Here is an 18,152-nt window from a genome sequence, read left to right as displayed (position 1 = left end):
GGGAGAAGGGAGAAGGGAGAAGGGAGAAGGGAGAAGGAAGGAGGGGAAAAAAGGGTTTGGGGATGGGAAAATGTCATTCTCTATGGCGTTTTCTCTTTTTTTTTTTTTAATTTCTTTAATTACTTATTTATAATCTTTTAATAAATAAATTTAATTAAATAATGAAAATAATAATTTAAATAATAATTTTTAATTTTAATTAAAATTAAATTTCTTTAAAATTTATAATTATAATTTCTATTTTATTATTATTTTTTAATTTTTTTTATGATATTTTTTTTTAAATTTATTTTAAAATTTTTATCATCTGAAATTATAATTTCAGTTTTCTTCCATTTTTATCTTTTTAGCATTCTATTACGTATTCTTTTCCTTTAGTTAAAAAAATATTATTTTTTTAAAGTTTAATTTATAAATTTTTTTTCACATTTTCCCTCATTTTTTAATTTTTTAATGTATTTATTTTTTGATCAAAATTTAATTCAAATTAAAATTTTTTAAGTCACATTTATAAAATACCCTAAAAAAGAAATTGTAATTAATTTAATTTCATTTTATTCTTTTATGAAATATTTTTTTTTATAATTTTTATAATTTTAATTTTCTTCCATTTTTATCTTTTTGACATTCTATTACGTATTTTTTTTCTTTATTTAAAATATTTTTTAAATAATAATATTTTTTAAATATTTTTTAAAAATTTTAACTTTTTCACTTTTTAACATTTCCTCATTTTTTAACTTTTTAATGTATTTCTTTTTTTATCAAAATTTAATTCAAATTAAATTTTTTTAAGTCACATTTATAAAATACCCTAAAAAATAAATTATAATTAATTTAATTTAATTTTATTCTTTTATGATATATTTTTTCTAATCTAATTTATAATTTTTATAATTTTAAATTTTCATTTTAGTTTTCTTCCATTTTTATCTTTTTGATATTCTATTACGTATTTTTTTTCTTTTATTTAAAATATTTATTAAAAATTTATATTTAAATTAATTTAGTTATTTAAAATGTAATTTTTAATTTCAATTAAATTATAATTCTTATTTCTTAAAATTAAAAATTATAAACTTTGTTCTTCAATTACAATTATAATTTTTATTTTTTTTTCAATCCTTTATGTTTTTATAAAATTTTTTTAGCCTATTTTTAAAATTTTTTTGAATCTTTTTAAAATAAATTAATTTTAATTTGAGAAAATAATTTAAAATAATATTTTTATTTCAATTAATCTTTAAAATTTTATTTTTTTAAATTTTAAATTATAATTTTTTTTTGATTATTTAAAAAAATTATATTTTAAAATTTTTTTTAAAAATTTTAGGACAAGTATTTCGAATAATATTTTTCAATTAAATTTCAAGTTTTTATTTCTTTCATATTTCTTTCTCTTTTTTTTCATTTTCTATGATAATTTTTTTTTTTATTTCTTAACATTCTTTTTGACATTTTTTTAAAAAAATTGAAATAAAAAATCTAAATTTATTTTTTTAATAAATTACAAATTCAAATCTTTATATTTTAAATTTCAATCAAAATTAAAATTTTAATTTATTTATTAATTTTAAATTTAAAAAAAAATTTCATTATTTCATGATTTTTTTTCTTTTTTTTTTTATAGGAAAAATTGAAAACGCCGTGTTGAATGGCGTTTTTAAAAATGTCATTTAAATGACGTTTTTAAAGACGATATTCTAATTGGCGTTTCTTTTTAAAAACGTCATTCAAAATGATATTTTTTTTTTTTAGATTAGTTTGATAAATAAATTTGATTTTGATGTATTTTGATATTTAATTTTTTTTTTGTATTATTCTGGGAAAGAGCCAAAAAACCAGCTTCGGTTTTTTGTTAACCAGCGCAACCGTTGCCCTATTCTGTCGGGCAATTACCCACACGTGACCTATTCTATTCTCTCTTTCCCCTCCTCTTCCCTTACTTCGCCGCCGCCGTCCTCCGGAATAAGTGCTGCTTTCCAACGTTCTCTAAACCAAAACTATTCCCCATCCCTCGCTCCCTCCAAAGTCTTCAACGCCCCAACCCCAAAACCCAAAAACAAAACAAGAATCCGAGCTTTCCCTCCCTTCTCCTCGGCGATGGCGGCTCTAAACCGCCTGTTGAGAGCCGGCGCCGCCGTCCGTCTGCCGACCGCGGCGGCGAGGAGGTGCATCTTGTCGCTGGCCTTCTCTGGGGGTGATGCCCGCCAGGGGATGCCGGGGAGGAGGGATCCCGTGAGCCGGAACGTGCAGTGGGTGTTCCTCGGGTGCCCTGGCGTGGGGAAGGGCACCTACGCTAGCCGCCTCTCCCAGCTCCTCGGTGTCCCCCACATCGCCACCGGCGATCTTGTCCGCGAGGAGCTCGCATCTTCCGGCCCCCTCGCCCCACAGGTAGTTTATTAGTGTTTTGGTTCTTTTCTTTCTGATCTAAATGGTGGGGACTCATTAGAAGATCGTAATCTTAGCTAAAGTTTGTTTTTTGATATTGTTTCTTCTGATCTTATCTTCATGTTGTTTTTGTTGTTTTTGTGTTAGGGGAAGCTTTTGTTTCTGTTGATATGACTTTGGTTTAATTAGGCGCGGCGTGGATTAGTTTCTGATCAAGTTAAATAGATTGGAAAAAAGGTTGTTTGGATTCTGTTACACAAACTAGATTATATAAAAAGAAAGCATTTGTAAAACAGTAGGAGCGCTCTGATATGGAATCTTGGTAATTAGAAATGTATTGGAGGGTTAGGGCTGCTCTAATGGGCAAGAAGATACAAGCAATTATGCATTAGAGAAGCTGGGGTTGTTACAATATTCATTGAATCTTAAGTCATGAACTCAGAAAAATTTATTTATATATATAGTGGAAAAGATTATCTTGCTTTCCTTTTTCCTAGAGCGGGTTATTGTATTGTTTGCTCAACCCCAAACCATCAAATTCCCTTTAGTTCTGGTGATTCCTTCAAAGGGGTCTCAACTGTTAATTTGTTGCGAATCTTTGCTCAACCTTGCTCAGGAATAGTGAGGAAAAGCAGAAACGTTGATGTGCGTGACATGTATATCATACGACCTTTATATTTGTTTTGCTTGTTGTTTAATTCTCTTCAGCACCAAACTTATATTAGTTAAAAACTTGCACGTCTATGAGAACATGAGAAAATCATCACTTATGTTGTTCAAGCAGCCACCATCTTATCTTTTTTATATACAGAACTATCAGAGAATATAAGATGATAAAGAAACCTCATAACCTTATAAGATGCACTCATTAGGGAAGGTATAGCAACAGAAAACTAAAAAGACTTCTTTTCTTGCCACATAAAAAAACTACTTTATTCAGCAGATGATCAAGTAGTAAAAAATAGTTTTCCTTTTAGAACATGAAACCTTGAATGACAAGTGGTTTCCCTTGAACAAAAAGAAAAAGAAAGGAAGAATTCACTTTACATGAACTGTCATTAATGTGACGAGCATGTTCCATAGACATTGAGACTTTTGGATTTCCTTACGGATGATTACATCTCATTTACCATGAAGTTTTAGTAGATGTGCTTCACAGAACTTTGAGATAAATGATAGTTGAAGTGTCATCAGGGCATGGTGGTCATGCTATGATTGATAGGGAAACCCATGATGTACATCACATCAAGCACTAATAAATCAAATAAAGGAACATCTAGACTTAATCCATGCTTATATTCTTCTATGCTTCTTTTTGAGCATTGATAAAATTAAGATCAAAATAGACCCTCAAAACTTATGGCTTGTTGAAATAATAGGTGAATGCCTAAGCTTTATCAAGTGACATGGTTTAAACAACCTTGCCCTTATTGGGATGATAACTTTTAGGGTGCGTTTTGTTTATGATCAGATATGAAATCGGAATTAGAATCAGAATAAAAATCGGAATTAGAATGTTTCTTGATGCATTTGATTCATGGCTAGAATTGGAATCAGAATGGGATTTGACTACTACAGGAGGGTTGGGATTAGGTTTTGGGTTATTGGGGCATTACCATTCCCCTTCGAATTGGAATGGGAATGGGACTCCCCCAACCAAATGGCTGGAAAGAGTTTCTCATTCCAATTTCTATTCTAGAGCCCAATTTACCCCAACTAAACATGCCCTTAGATAATTGTTTCTAAAAGCAAAGAAATTTTATGATGAAGGATCTTTCTAGAGAATAATGCGGAGTATAAAGATGTTCTACGTGTTTGTTTTAAAATTTATAAAAATAATGGAAAGTATAAAGATGTTCTGCATGTTTGTTTTAAATGTTTATAAAATTGTTAAACTTTATAATCCTTCTCTTTGAATTGCATTCTTTATATTTTTTTTGTTGGATGTAAGATTTAATTTCTGAATTAATACCTTGGAAACAAGAACTAGTTTTTTTTTTTTTTCTTTTTTTTATAAGGTCAACACATGTTAATTAAATTCTCTAATTCAAGTTATTAGTCTTTGCCAAGGAATTCCATGATTTTACTTTCCAGTACGCAAAGCTATATATTAGTATTCAGAAGATTGTTGACATGATTGAGATTGCTTTCTAGACTAGACCCCTTTTTTTCTTTTTGATGCCATTGCAGTAATCAAGATCTCTTCATTTGTTTTACATTGTACTAAGTGCAAGTATGTTATTTGTATATCAAAAACTCATTGCTTTGGATTGATGCCAGTGATTTTGGTTTCATTTTGTAGCTTGCTGATATCGTAAATCAGGGCAAATTGGTGTCAGATGAGATCATCATAAATTTGTTGTCTAAACGTCTTGAAAATGCAGAAGCTAATGGTGAATCAGGATTCATTCTTGATGGTTTTCCACGAACAATAAGACAAGCGGTGAGGAATTGATATTCAAAGGAAACATAAGAAACCAATTCATGTGATATTTTGTCTTGTCAATGTGTATTTGGTTCAGAAGTAACATGTCAATGTAACACCTCCTTTGCTTTTTCCTTGCTATTATTTTTCCTTTAAAATCATCCACAATTAAATCTGATCTAAAACAGTTGCTGCTATCTGGATACCTTTGAAAGTTTGTTTGTATTAAAATATTTACCATCCATCCTCCTATTGTCCTCATTGACTATCATAGACTTCAAACATCATGCATCAATGCAGCTAAAACTGTTGCGGTTATTTGTGTTGGTGACTGGAAGCAGATTCCAGTCAAGTAGTATACCTCAAGCTAGAAAGTAATAATCCATTCCAAAGAATAGGGTGTCCAGCTTTTCCTGGAGGTCTCTTCCATTTAGATAGAGAATCACAATCCCACTTAGCTAGCCAATTTCTTGATATTAATCCACAAACTTTGACTCATCTATCTAGGGATGGCTTCCATGATCAATGTGTGGTGCATGAAGCTCTGAGATTGTCGTTGACCATATCTCAACTACATATCAACCCTCCTATGGTGCAGTTCTGGCCTAGGCATCTTTGGACAAGAGACCTGCCATGAAACCTAGAACGCCAATAGATAGTGATAGTCACAAAGAGCTACATTCTGGTTATGCAACTTGAGCTTATGCAACTACAGGACAACATCTTTAGACATGGACCAAGTTCGAGGCATGTGTCTTAAACAAAGAGCCAAATGGGAAATCAGTCATTGGTAATAATGTTTAAGAGCATAGGGCTTGATGCTCTGATAAAAGCATTATGATGGAGTGACTCTGTACAAAAATAAAGACCAAGGAAACAAGGAAAATGGTAAGAAAATATAAAAAAGAAAACTGTGTGCAAATATAAAAAAAGGGACATATACAAAACTTTGAATGGATCAAGTATAAAAGATAAATATTATGAGTACCCTGCAATCTAAATAGTTACATAATCTGTATCCTAGATATTGTCCCTATGAAAGTTCTGACTGCAGTTATTTCCAGCAATGCCTAATAATTCTAGGCATGTAAAATTACTAGCGATGCAACCCACCAGCAAGTTAACATGTGTTACTGTAACTCAAAATTTGTCCAAGAGCGAAAATGAGTAGCAAATTGCAAAAACTGAATCTCCACAGGTGTCCACTAACAATGCTACCATCTCAAAGAATGTTACTCAAAAGGCTTTCGCACAGTTCAGGAGACCTGATGTCTGGTGTGAACAATCCGATAAAGAAATCTTTTCTTTTCTAAATCAATAATAGGTATATTAAGGCATTACAAACACCGGTATCAAACTTAGCAATTTCAGAAACTTTGGTATGCTACAAAACTAACAAAACTCAAGCATGAACACCAGTTGCCACCCTTCTTTTTTAAAGTCATGAAGAAAGTAAACCATTCAAACTACTAAACCAGAGCCCATTCCTAACCTCTGAAATCTCTGAAATTCTGTGGAGAGTAAAATTCCCCTTAGAAGTTCTCCTGGTTAAGACAATTCTCCATTGTTATGCCAAAGTCTTCAACAGACCAGGACAGTATTATAAATCCTGCATTTGCATTTGATGTTGACTATGCCCAGTGCTCAACAGGGAGTTTTCTTTATATATAAGGAGAAGTAAGGTGAGGTCAAATTTGCTGCAAACGGGACATTATTTGGACAATAAGTAATTAAATAGTTTCCCCTTGAAACTTCCCCATAAACTGGAATAAGGTAATTCTCAGGATTCCTATAAAACCTCAATGTATTAGTCATCCAACTATTCTTTGTTTGCTTATCTCCTCTTGTTGATGCTTCCACACAAATCCAAGCCCTCATAAGCACCTCTGTAATCTCTGTTGCATATGATTATGTCATTTAAATTGGTTTTCTTATATTTGTCCAACATTTTGGAATCTCTTATATATTGTTTTCTAACTCCATCCCTTGTTCCAAGAAAAGCCAAGAAGTAAGCTCTTGTTTTTCACATAATATCTCATCAACTTCATCATGAATTTGCCTGCATGTTTTTGATACTAATGTCAACAAATCCAAGAAAATGCAGCTAATCCACTTTATATGCTAATTGATAGCAACTTGGAATTCTGATACACTGCCTTGAAGAATTGCAATATACTGTGCTTATTTGCATGTATTCTGATTTGTCAGGAAATACTGGAGGGAGTGACAGACATTGACCTGGTTGTGAACCTTAAGCTTAGAGAAGATGTACTGCTTGCGAAGTGCCTAGGTAGAAGGATCTGCGGCCAGTGTGGAAAGAACTTCAATGTCGCCTCCATCAATGTCAAGGGTGAGAATGGGAGACCTGGTATATTCATGGCCCCACTTCCACCTCCTGCACAGTGCATGTCAAAGCTAGTTACTCGAGCTGATGATACTGAAGAGGTGGTAAAAGAGCGTTTACGTATATACAATGAAACGGTAATGCACCCTTTTTTCAGGATCTTTTTTTTTTAAGGGTTATAAAGTCAATTCCAAAAATCATTGGTCCCGTTGGAGTCAATTTCCAGATAATGACTCCATAATGCTTCATAAGAATTTCTTATTTCTTGACATTTCTTTGTTACTATTCAATGCCCTCCTGTAAGCATACAATCAAACTAAGTGTTTCAGAAATAGCTCTAAATGTTACTATGCCTGAAAAGTCCTCGAGTTTCTCCATGCCTAAATGATCATTACTGCTAGGTGCTTTCAAATTTTCAGCTGCCAAATTTGATGTTTTTGTTTCAAGCCAAAAATTGATAGTTAAACCAATTATTATAAGCAACTAATATGCCCCTATATTTGTACATAGCCAGTCCTAAGCTTTGGATAAAGGAGGAGGATTGTGATAGGTTGATGGCCACATTGAACCTCAGTGCAGTGGAAAGTGGGCAAGGGTTAAGTAGGGCGTTCTGCAAAAGTGGTGTGCCATATAGTGCCCAGATATGATGGGAAGTAGGCATGGGTGCTCACATTTTAATGGATAAGTGTGGGTAAAGAAGTTATTCCAGGAAAGTAGGATACATTTAGCAACTTGGAATATGAGGTCCTTGACAAGAAATTTGATGGAATTAATAGATACAATGACTAGGAGGCTGCTCCATAGGCTCAAAATTAGACTCTGTACCTGTACCATGTTGGTACAATGTCAATATGCCCGTGCGGGGGTCAATCCACTGCACCGAGTCTTGGTTCGGGGGTTGGTACAGGGCGGTGCACCACAATATAGTTAACCATTGGTTAAATACATCAAAGATGAAAAATCAAAACTTTTAGTTAAGAAAGACAGGATCAAAGAAAGATGGAGGTATTTTTGTAAGCTATTTAATGAAAGTGATGTGAATACTTTAGAATTCTTGCTAGTTCCATTGAGTGTAGAAATATTAAGTATACATGTAGAAATGGAGTATCTAAGGAAAAGGAGGCTATGAAAAAGCGAAAATAGGAAAAGCGGTTGGACTTGATGGAATTCTTATTGAGTTGTAGAAGTATTCAGATGGCGTGAGAGTAATTTGGTTGATGAATTTGTTTGATTAGATTTTAAAGACCAAAAATTTGCTTGATGAATGAAGAAAAAGTGTTATAGTATTGATTTATAAGAATAAAAGCAGTATTCAAACTTGTTCTAATTATCATGGTATTAAACTCATTAGCCATACCATGAAACCTTGAGAGAGAGTAATGAGCACAGATTTAAGGTGTGAGAACAAATATTAGAGAACCAATTTGGTTTTATGCTTGGAAGGTTGATTATGGAAGTTATTTTTCTCCTTCGGAGACTAATGGAGAAATATAGAGAAAAGAGATAAGATCATCTTATAGTTTTTATTGATTTAGAGAAAGCATATGATAGTCTCTCTAAAGAAGTCTTATGGTGGGTGCTACAGGAAAAAAAGGAGTCTTCATTACTTATATTAACCCAATTAAGAACATATGGTGTGAGGACTATTTGTGGTAATGTTAGTGAGTTTTCAGTTACAACAGGTTTACACCAAGGTTCTGCTCTAAATTCTTACTTTTTATACTAGTTATGGACAAGCTTAGTAGGCATATTCAGTATGGTATTTTGTGATGCATGCTGTTTGCACATGATATAGTCACAGTGATTGAAATTAAGATATGAGTTAATCGTATGTTGGAATTATAGAGGAGTGCATTACAGTCTAGGGGTTCCAAGTTACGTAGGACCAAGATGGAATATGTAGAATGCAATTTTAGTAAAATTAGAAATAGAGATAGAGGTGGGGTGAAAATCACAAAATTTTTAGAAGTGATCATTTTCGATATTTAGTGTCAATTAATCATAATGAAGGGGAGATTGAAAGAGTTGTTATCCATAGTATAACTAGGATGGGTAAAATGGAGAAGTGCAACTAAGAAATTATATGATTTTAAGATTCCTACTAAATTGAAAGAAAAATTTATGGGATATGTATATGTCCAATTATGTAAAATGCGCATGAGATTAGTGTGGCCGAAATGAGAATGTTGAAATGGATGTATAGTTACTATACAAGAAAAGACAATAAGAATTGAAATCATTCATAAAAATATGGAGGTAATATTAATTAAGAATAAATCGAGAGAATGACAATTAATATGGTTGGAACATATACAATGTAGGCTAAGAGATGCAGTAGTATGAAGGAGTAATTTGATACATGTAGCAAGAAAAAAGGGTGATTGTAGACCGAAAATCGCATCAGATGAAGTAGTAAGGAATTAATATTGCTATATCTTTTAGAAAGTGTGACCTTAAACATAGCAGAATGGTGGAAAAGGATTCATGTAGTTGATCCTAGCTAGTTTGGCATTAAGGCTTAGTTGAGTTGTGCTTTTGACCACAACTATTGTACATGACAGATATCATGTACACCCAATCAATAAGCTTTTATTGGAGCGAGCAAGAGGCATTGTATTTTGTTTGTGGTGGTGGTGCTTTTCCTTTTCTTTTCATGGTGGTTAGGTGTGTGTATTTGCTTTTTTTTTTTTTCGTGCGTGTGTGCGCGGGCCGGGGGGGGGTGTGGGGCTAGAGGGGAGGGGAGGCGGGGGGTGTTGCTGAATGTCTAAAAATAGTTTTTGAAAATTCCAAGGTCTATCATTATCTAGGCTGTATTCTATCAGCCTAATCATTTGACATGTACGTTGATCCTCGGGGAGGCTAGAGGGTGTGAACCATGTAAGGTTATATGTTCAATTTTACATGACCTCTCTAGCAAACTGCTAAGTGCACTTTTCATGACCATACCTATCAAATTGGAGATGACTGTCTTGCACAGAATTGTGCAGCACCAAATGCTAATGTGATTAAACTACAGGTAATGCAGGTACACTGAAATTTAATAACCACTTTTCTACTTGTTTGTTTAGTTCTGAGTTGAATGCCATTTTTTTAAATCATTTACACATGAATTTGAGTTAATTATACCTACACAAGTTTTGAATCCATGCTACTATTAATAGCAACACCTAAAACAAACATTTTTCACCATGTTGATGGCATTCTCTGGTGCTTCCATGAGTAAGCTTTCAGTTCTTATTAAAGTATTTGATGTGCCCATATTTTAGAAAGAAAAGATTATTTTTTTTAATTACTGTCCTGAAATTCTCATTACAGTTCCAAGCGAACTTTCAATTCTTATCAAAGTACTTACATACTCTAATTTTGAATATAAACAGTTTTCTTTTAGTGTTTTGAAATTCTCATTATAAATTTCAAGTAAACTATAAATTGCTATATTCTTTTTTAATCTACACATTTGTTTACAACATACATGGTATCCAAATAACTCAAGGAAAGCAAATCTCACCTATGTATATAAGACAATAAAAAGAATCTTATTCTCATACCATTTCTTAAAAAACTTTTGGTTGGAAAACAGCTAATTATTATATAAACTTAAAAATGGTATAGACCAACAGATCTGGTGCAACACCAACAGCTATGACACAAACTGTCATGGCTGAAATCTAGCATTGCTAATTTTTTTATGACCCAAACTTTCATTGCTGGAATCTAACATGGATAAATTTTCGCTAACCCTATGATATGTAGCACTTTATATTGTGGGGTTACAGCTGTGCACAAGATGCAAAGCAATATTATCCGGGACCCAGTTTACATGCAGTACTTATTTGACCCCTCGTATAGCATTCTCAGTTTTCAAGAAGAAAGGAATGAGAGCAACGATCAGATTAGAGACAAGAAAGGAGGTAGGGATGACTCACTTTATGGAGCTTAGACTAGGAATATTTAAGGAGCAGGATTAGAGTGATATCATCTCTGCAAGGAGTATGCACGTTTTCTAAGAAAGGCTACTAATCCCTACTTAGGTTTGTCTCTGTGCTGGTAACTTCACAATGGTGCATGGGGTCAAAAAGCGAATATATATATATATATATATTGGGGAGAGAGAGGGAGAGAGAGAGAGAGAGAGAGGGAATTTGTAGTTTTCCAGTTGAACTGACTGAACTATGAGATGGGGATGAGAAGGAAGCACCATGATGGGTCACCAGCAATTGCGGTGCAGCAGAGGGATACAGATGAAGAGTGGACTCACTCAGGAGGTAGTCAACGAATGAGGGGGAAGCAAGCTTATATTAGGAGGTGGACCTAATGGCTGCTAGAGGTGGAGTAGATGGGAGGAGGAAGTCATAGTATTAGGAGAGGTCACATTGAGACAGGAGGCAAAGGAGACATGATATGATGAAAGAATGAGGAGGCATGGCGGGATGAGGTGGTTGCATTGCTATGCGAGGCAAAAGAGGTAGCATGGTGGGAGTAGGTGGGTATACTGCAAGGTGAGGTGGAGCAGGCAGCATTATGGAAGGTGGCACATTGACAGGATGTGAATGTGGAGGCATCGCAGGAGGATGGCTTAGTGGCTGTTGGAAGTGGAGTTGGGAGCATGGTGGAAACTGGTTGCTTGTTGGTGGTGGGGTGGGGTCCATGGTATCAGTGATGACAGAGGGGTGGGTGTGGGCACTCAATGGAGAAAGCAAATGGTGATGCAAGGTGACAGAGAAAGAAATGTGTCAGGTAGAGGGCATGGGGAGGAAGAGGGAGAGCTCTTTCTCTTTGCCATCTATATGGTCTTTAGTTATTAAAAACCTGGTAATTCATACAGGTATCTGGGTGCATTTGTCGGTCGCCCATCTTTTAAAATTCAATGATCCGAGGCAGATGTGAAGGGAACAGCATCTGACATTACCTTTTGAAATACATAACATATGTTGCAATTCACCATATGTTTTGCTTTATGAATATGAATTAGTGTTATCGTGCTTTTGCCTGTATACTAGTGTTTTAGAACAAAAACATTTTGTTTCTGCAGAGCCAACCAGTCGAGGAGTTCTACCGCAGCCGAGGGAAGCTCTTGGAGTTTGATTTGCCAGGAGGCATCCCAGAGTCTTGGCCAAAGCTGTTGCAAGTTTTGAATCTAGAAGACCATGATGACAAGCAATCAGCAGCAGCATGATCATAAGTCAAAGTTCAGAGATTCTCTGCATGTTTGTTTTCCATGCTTTGTGATTTTTCAATGATTTTTTGAATAAAATTTCAAACCCAGCCCACCATTTATAAAGGGTGCTAATTGTTTTGCGCATTATTTATTGGAGGAAAGGTGTAATATGGAAGTAATAGGATGATTTTTGATTATGTTTGCTGAAAATTTTCAGATAAACTAATTTTATGTAAGTACTAATTTTGATCTTACAGGGATTTGAATTAAATTCTTTATGCTGCACAAGTGCTTAATTTCTTCCTCTCTTCCCACTATTATGGGGTTTGGTTTTCCAAACATATAAATGTCACAACCAGATCATGACCTGACAGGATGATGCAGATGCCAAGAAACATTTTAGGCCTCCAGTGGTCATTTGGAATCAAAGGAGCTCACAGTGGTGCAGTCTTTTCACCCAAAAAAAGATTCTTGGTTTGATGAGGTTGGATATAATCATAACCCAAACATCAGTTTTGTTGTTAGCTTTAATTATCTGGACTTGCAAATTTGACTTTCAAGTTAATGAAGTGAGTTCTAGGAATTGCTGAGTACTGGAGAAGTTCTAAGCTTTACAGAACCAGAAACGCTCATCTTGAGTCAAGTTTGGGATCTTTTGAGCTGGAATTGACTGGAGCAGAAGAGAGGGTGACTGTTGGAATCATCTAGCTCCCATGGAGATGCATCTTTATTTTGGTTCAGCCCCACTAGCGATAGTGCTGAACTTACTGAAGGTTCAACCTAATCGGTCATTGCAGTCATGGTGTCCTCTATATAAATCAGAACTCAGCTGTCCAGCAGGGTGGTAGGTTGCTGCATCATTTTTATTTGAAGCCAAATATATCCTCTATATCAAAAGGTGGCTCACAGTGCGGAAAAAATTAGTGTACTCAAAAGACTATCAGATTGATCCATCAAAAGCAAGTTCCCTGAAGTTAGACAAGACCTGAACTTGAGCTGTCCGATCCGAAAAGAGACTTGGTTTGATCCAATCATCCAAGTATATATGATGGTTTTAAATCCTAATCTCCAGCTGTCTGTTGCACAGAACTTGCAATGGAAAAAAAAATGTACTCAAAGAATTTTGGGAGGGGGGTACGTTATAGGAAATGTGGCAGTTTGTTTGTAGGCAAGGACGGAGGTTCCAACCCCCCTCCTGTCCGGTTATTTTCACCAGATGAGGAAAGAAGACGAAGGTCAAAACCTTTGGATTTTTTTTTAAATAATATATTTTTAATAAAATATTTTAAAAAATCCGTAGTTCAAAAATTATTTATCAAACTACTGTGGGATGGGCACGTCGGATAAATTTGTGAGTTCATGATCGCTGTCGTAGACGGTCAAGAATAAAAATCAACTCAAACTATATAGATAGAATGAGTTAGGATCGTTTCCACAGGAATGTAGGACGATTATTTTTTTTTAAATAAAAAAAAATTAATTACAAAAAGATTAAAAAGAAATAGAATAATAAAAATTAAATTAAAAGTATAAATTAATTTATGAAAAAAATAAGTTAGAGAAATAATTCAAAAATTCTGAATCCACCATACAAATTAGATTTATTTTTTTTCTTATGTTGTAATATTAATTCTTGTGATTAAGGTATTAGTATAGCTTATCTCTAAGGGATACGGACTGTATCAGTAGATCATAACTCGTTCTATCAGAGTATAAACTATCTAAATTTAATAACAAGATATAAAATTTAATCTAACGTACTACAATCTATCTCTCCTAAGCACGGACCGTATCCAGGGATCACGGCACGTCAGTAGAAGGTATAGGACGTGTAGGCTAGATCAATACCTCAGAAAAATAAAAAGATATGAAATAAAAGCACAATTTTATTGCATGAAAATTAAATATAAAAAAAAAATAAAAATCCATTTACAGGCTTCATCATATTCCTGGATTGAAGGGATTTAGCCACGCATCAAGATCTCTAGCTCCATATTCTCCTAATTTTTGATCCCTAAAGTTTCTTGATTTTTTCTCTATTTTTTTCTTATTTTCCACTGATTTTTTCTCTTCTCTACACTTATCCCGGACCCCCCATTTATAGGTGAATTTTTCACCTTTTTCTGATCACAAAAGGAGTCCTAAAACCCTTAGAAATCATATTATACCTGTATAAATAATTTATGACCATTAGATCTTCAATGGACCGTCCAAATTTGATCAAAAAATACCGTTTAAGTCCTTTTTACGGTCGGAGACATTTTCAGCCATCCAATCACGTTTCAGATAAATTTTTGGCCATTGATCAGCGCCTGTTATTTCCTTAACATAATCGGGATGAATACCAGCCGTTGGATTAAGCTTCAGATAGAAATTCGACCGTTCGATCGTGCCCAGAAATCCTATTCAAAGTCGAGAATGATGTCAGCCGTCGGATCTAGTGCAGGATTGATATGAGCCATCGGATCACGCAGATTTCTTCCACCTCACCTATGAGCCGCGTAGTGGACCGCGAACCTGTTTCGATGGACCATGCCATTGCTTCTGTGGAACGAGCGGTCGGTCCACCGTACATCGAAAGCTATAAATTTTATTTTTTTAGGATATTTTGCTTGATTTTTTGCTTCAATTTTTATCTGAAAAATAAGAAAAAATATGTATTAAATTTCTCAATAATTTCTCATCATTTTGGTGCTTAAAATTGCTCAATTAAATCAACATCTATTTTTCATAAATATGCTCTAACTTCATATTTTTTTAGAATTATTTATTTTTATAAAAAAATTTAATTTATTCATAACATTAGATTTTTAAGAAAATGTTAGCATAATAAATTATCAAAAATACCTTCAATAAATATAAAAATATATTACTTATCAGTTTAACCCACGAATTCACTGTCCACGTGGATAATTTGTGGGTTGAACCTACGAATTCTCTCATCTACGTGGCTTCCATGCACGAAAGTTGAGGTTTGAATTCGTGTGTTGAAGATATGGGTTCAAGTTAATTCGTGCCTTCAACCTATAAATTCAAGAATTCATGGGTTGTGCCCATATATTTTTTTTAAATCGTGATCTTTTCTATTCCTCCCCAAACCGTCGGTCCCCCCTCTCCCATGTCGTTCACTCTCTTCCGACCGTCCGATCTCCCCTCCCCCACGTCGTTCCCTCTCTTTCGATCGTCCGGTCCCCCCTCACCCACGTCATCTCGCGTTGCTCCCCTCCCCTCTGATAGCGGTCTCGCCTCTTGGGCCCCGTTCCCCCTCCACGGTCCCCCCTCGCCCGCCTGTGTCGTCACCCTTGGATTAAATCCATCGGACCCCCTGCCCCCCGGTGCTCCCCTCTCCTCCGACAAGGGTCACACTCCCTAGGCCCCGTCCCCCCTCCACGATCCCCCCCCGGCCCACCTGTGTCGTCACCCTCGAATCGCACCTATCGGACCCTCCCTCCCCCACCCTCTGGTGCTCCCCTCCCCTCCGACAAAGGTCGCACTCCCTAGGCCCCGCCCCCCTCTACGGTCTCCCCCCGGCTGCCATTGTCCTCACCCTCTGAAATTGCCACCCAGATCCCCTCTCCCCCCACCCCCCTCTCCTCTGACAAGGGTCGCGCTCCTTGGGCCCCGCCCCCCTCTACGGTCCCCTCCGATTGCTAGTCCGATCATTGGTGTCTCCATCATCCTGATAACTTTTTTATATCATTATCTATTTTTTTAATTATTATAAGTGAAAAAAATAAAATTAATAATTATAATTTTTTTTTTAAGTATGTAAAATTTTACAATATTGTAAAAAATTATTGAGTCACATAATTAGTTCAAGTGAATTGTTATTAGAAGATTTTATTTTCATTGCTGACTTTGAGCTATATAGTTTATTTTTTTTTGCATTTAATTGGTGATTTTACATAGGGCATACTAAAATTATTGTATTTGTTATATATATGTAGTGATGGAAAAAAAAATATCACGACCTTATGCTATATAAATGATTCTATAGTTTATGGACCAAATGGTATTGAATACATTAGTCGTCCTCAAAGGGCAATTAGAATTATACCTGAAATTAAATTTGAGGAGTTGGAGAATAAATTATGTAGAGTTTTTCATGTAGACAAAAGCAAGAATAGACTCACGATAATATATAGACATCCATAAATTGTACAGCCGACATTATTAAAGTATGAATATGTTCCGATTAATGAAGATGAAGATATTGAAATAATCTTTTCAACGGTTAGTTCGTACTCATATTTATCGGGTACAGAGTTGTATCTAAAAATACAGCCTACTGAAGCTGAACAAGATGAATATGAATTAGCCGATAGATATATAAGAACAACTTAGGGTATTGAACAGATCGATCTATCTAGAATAACTCAGGACACTGAATAGATCGATCCATCTAGAACAACTCAGGGCACTGACCATGTATCAGGGACTCAAAGTTTCAGATATGCAGAGGATCAGTTCTCTATAGTAGATCTTGATGTGGTAGGTGTCACTATCAGACAATCATCAATTTATACACCTAACGATGATATGGTGCACATAGATAATCGGCTATTTGAGGAAAAAGACATACGAAGTGGAGATAAGATGGACTTCCATCCTCAGCAAGCTGGTACTTCTACTAATATAGAGTGCAGACCTGTGGAAGAGCACCCAAATTTAGGGATATTTGAAGCTCCTTCTGGAACATTTAGATCAATTAATTGGACGACAGCTAATATATCAATGTCTTCTGGATTAGAGGCATGGTGTACCAGTTGGGAAAGAAGTGTCGAGTTGTCAAAAAGACTTCATTTTGCAGATGAGACGGAACTGCAAACTGTAGTAAAACAGTATTATATTGAGAGACATTATGAATTTAGAGTTGTCGAGTCAGAGCCAAAGCTTTGGGTGGTAAAATACAAAAATAGAGAGTTAGGATGCAATTGGATGCTCCGAGCTATTAAATGATATGATTATTTTGAAATCACAAGGTATATCGGTCCACATACATATGTTTCAGCTATGCTTTCTTAGGATTATTCTGGTCTTGATTCGAATTTTATTGCCAATGAAATTTAAGATGTTGTAAAAAAAATATCCATAATTTTTATTGCCGACATCGGTGCAATTATTAAAAATAGATTCAGCTATATGGTCAGTTATAAAAAATTGTAGGAGGCAAAGCAAAAAGCAATGGCATTGACATATAGAGACTGGGATAAATCTTATGACTTATTGTCAAAATGGTTGCGTGCTGTACAGAAATTTAATCCCGACTTTTGAGTGAAGTTCATCAGCACTTCCATCGGTTATCCTTTATTAGCTTATTTGATCGTATTTTTTGGGTATTTGCACCATCAATTGAAGGTTTCAAACACTGTAGACCGGTTATCAGTATCGATGCTACATTTATGTACGAAAAATATCAGGAGAAGCTGATGATTGCAATAGCTATTGATGAGAACAACCAAATTTTTCCATTTGCCTTTGCTATAGTAGACGAGGAGTCTATTGATACATGGGGTTGGTTCTTGGCTTGTCTTAGATGTTGTATTACATCACATCGTGGTATATGTTTTATTTCAAATCGGCATTCAGGTATATTGTCGGCTTTGCAGAACAAACATCTTGGCTGGCAACCTCCAAATGCACATCATGTTTATTGTTTGCACCACATAGTGAGTAACTTCAATACTCAGTTTCGAGACTCCAGACTCAAAGATTTGGTGAAAATAACTAGAATGCAAACATAACTTAGGAAGTTCAATAAATGTATGATGAAGATTGAAAAGGTGAATTCGGAAGCTATTCAATAGTTGAATGAAATTTTCATAGAGAAATGA

At 34.9% G+C, this 18,152-nt stretch overlaps 1 protein-coding gene across 2 annotated transcripts; it reads left to right on the top strand.

The window, feature by feature from the left end:
* Window positions 1-1,884: 1,884 nt before the first annotated feature.
* On the top strand, window positions 1,885-12,596 carry LOC105058903 (probable adenylate kinase 1, chloroplastic). 2 transcript variants are annotated; one of them, XM_010941972.3, is made up of 4 exons: window positions 1,890-2,394; window positions 4,694-4,834; window positions 7,025-7,297; window positions 12,193-12,596. In XM_010941972.3, exons 1-4 carry the CDS (start codon window positions 2,104-2,106, stop codon window positions 12,334-12,336), a joined length of 849 nt encoding a protein of 282 aa, XP_010940274.1. In that variant the 5' UTR covers window positions 1,890-2,103; the 3' UTR covers window positions 12,337-12,596. The 2 variants fall into 2 exon arrangements, with proteins under 2 accessions (XP_073106334.1, XP_010940274.1); XM_073250233.1 differs by lacking the exon at window positions 4,694-4,834 and having other exon boundaries at window positions 1,885-2,394.
* The last annotated feature ends 5,556 nt before the right edge of the window (window positions 12,597-18,152 follow it).

The sequence above is a fragment of the Elaeis guineensis genome, chromosome 16 (genome assembly GCF_000442705.2).
Source record: "Elaeis guineensis isolate ETL-2024a chromosome 16, EG11, whole genome shotgun sequence".
NCBI classification, from domain to species: Eukaryota; Viridiplantae; Streptophyta; class Magnoliopsida; order Arecales; family Arecaceae; genus Elaeis; species Elaeis guineensis.
The sequence above is the reverse complement of the archived record's forward strand: the minus strand, read 5'-3'. Positions and strand labels throughout refer to the sequence as shown.

Coding starts and splice junctions, on each gene's coding strand:
- LOC105058903 (XM_010941972.3), top strand. CDS start 2,104: ATGGCGGCTCTAAACCGCCTGTTGAGAGCCGGCGCCGCCGTCCGTCTG. Junction 2,395..4,693: donor CCGGCCCCCTCGCCCCACAG/GTAGTTTATTAG, acceptor TTCATTTTGTAG/CTTGCTGATATCGTAAATCA. Junction 4,835..7,024: donor CACGAACAATAAGACAAGCG/GTGAGGAATTGA, acceptor CTGATTTGTCAG/GAAATACTGGAGGGAGTGAC.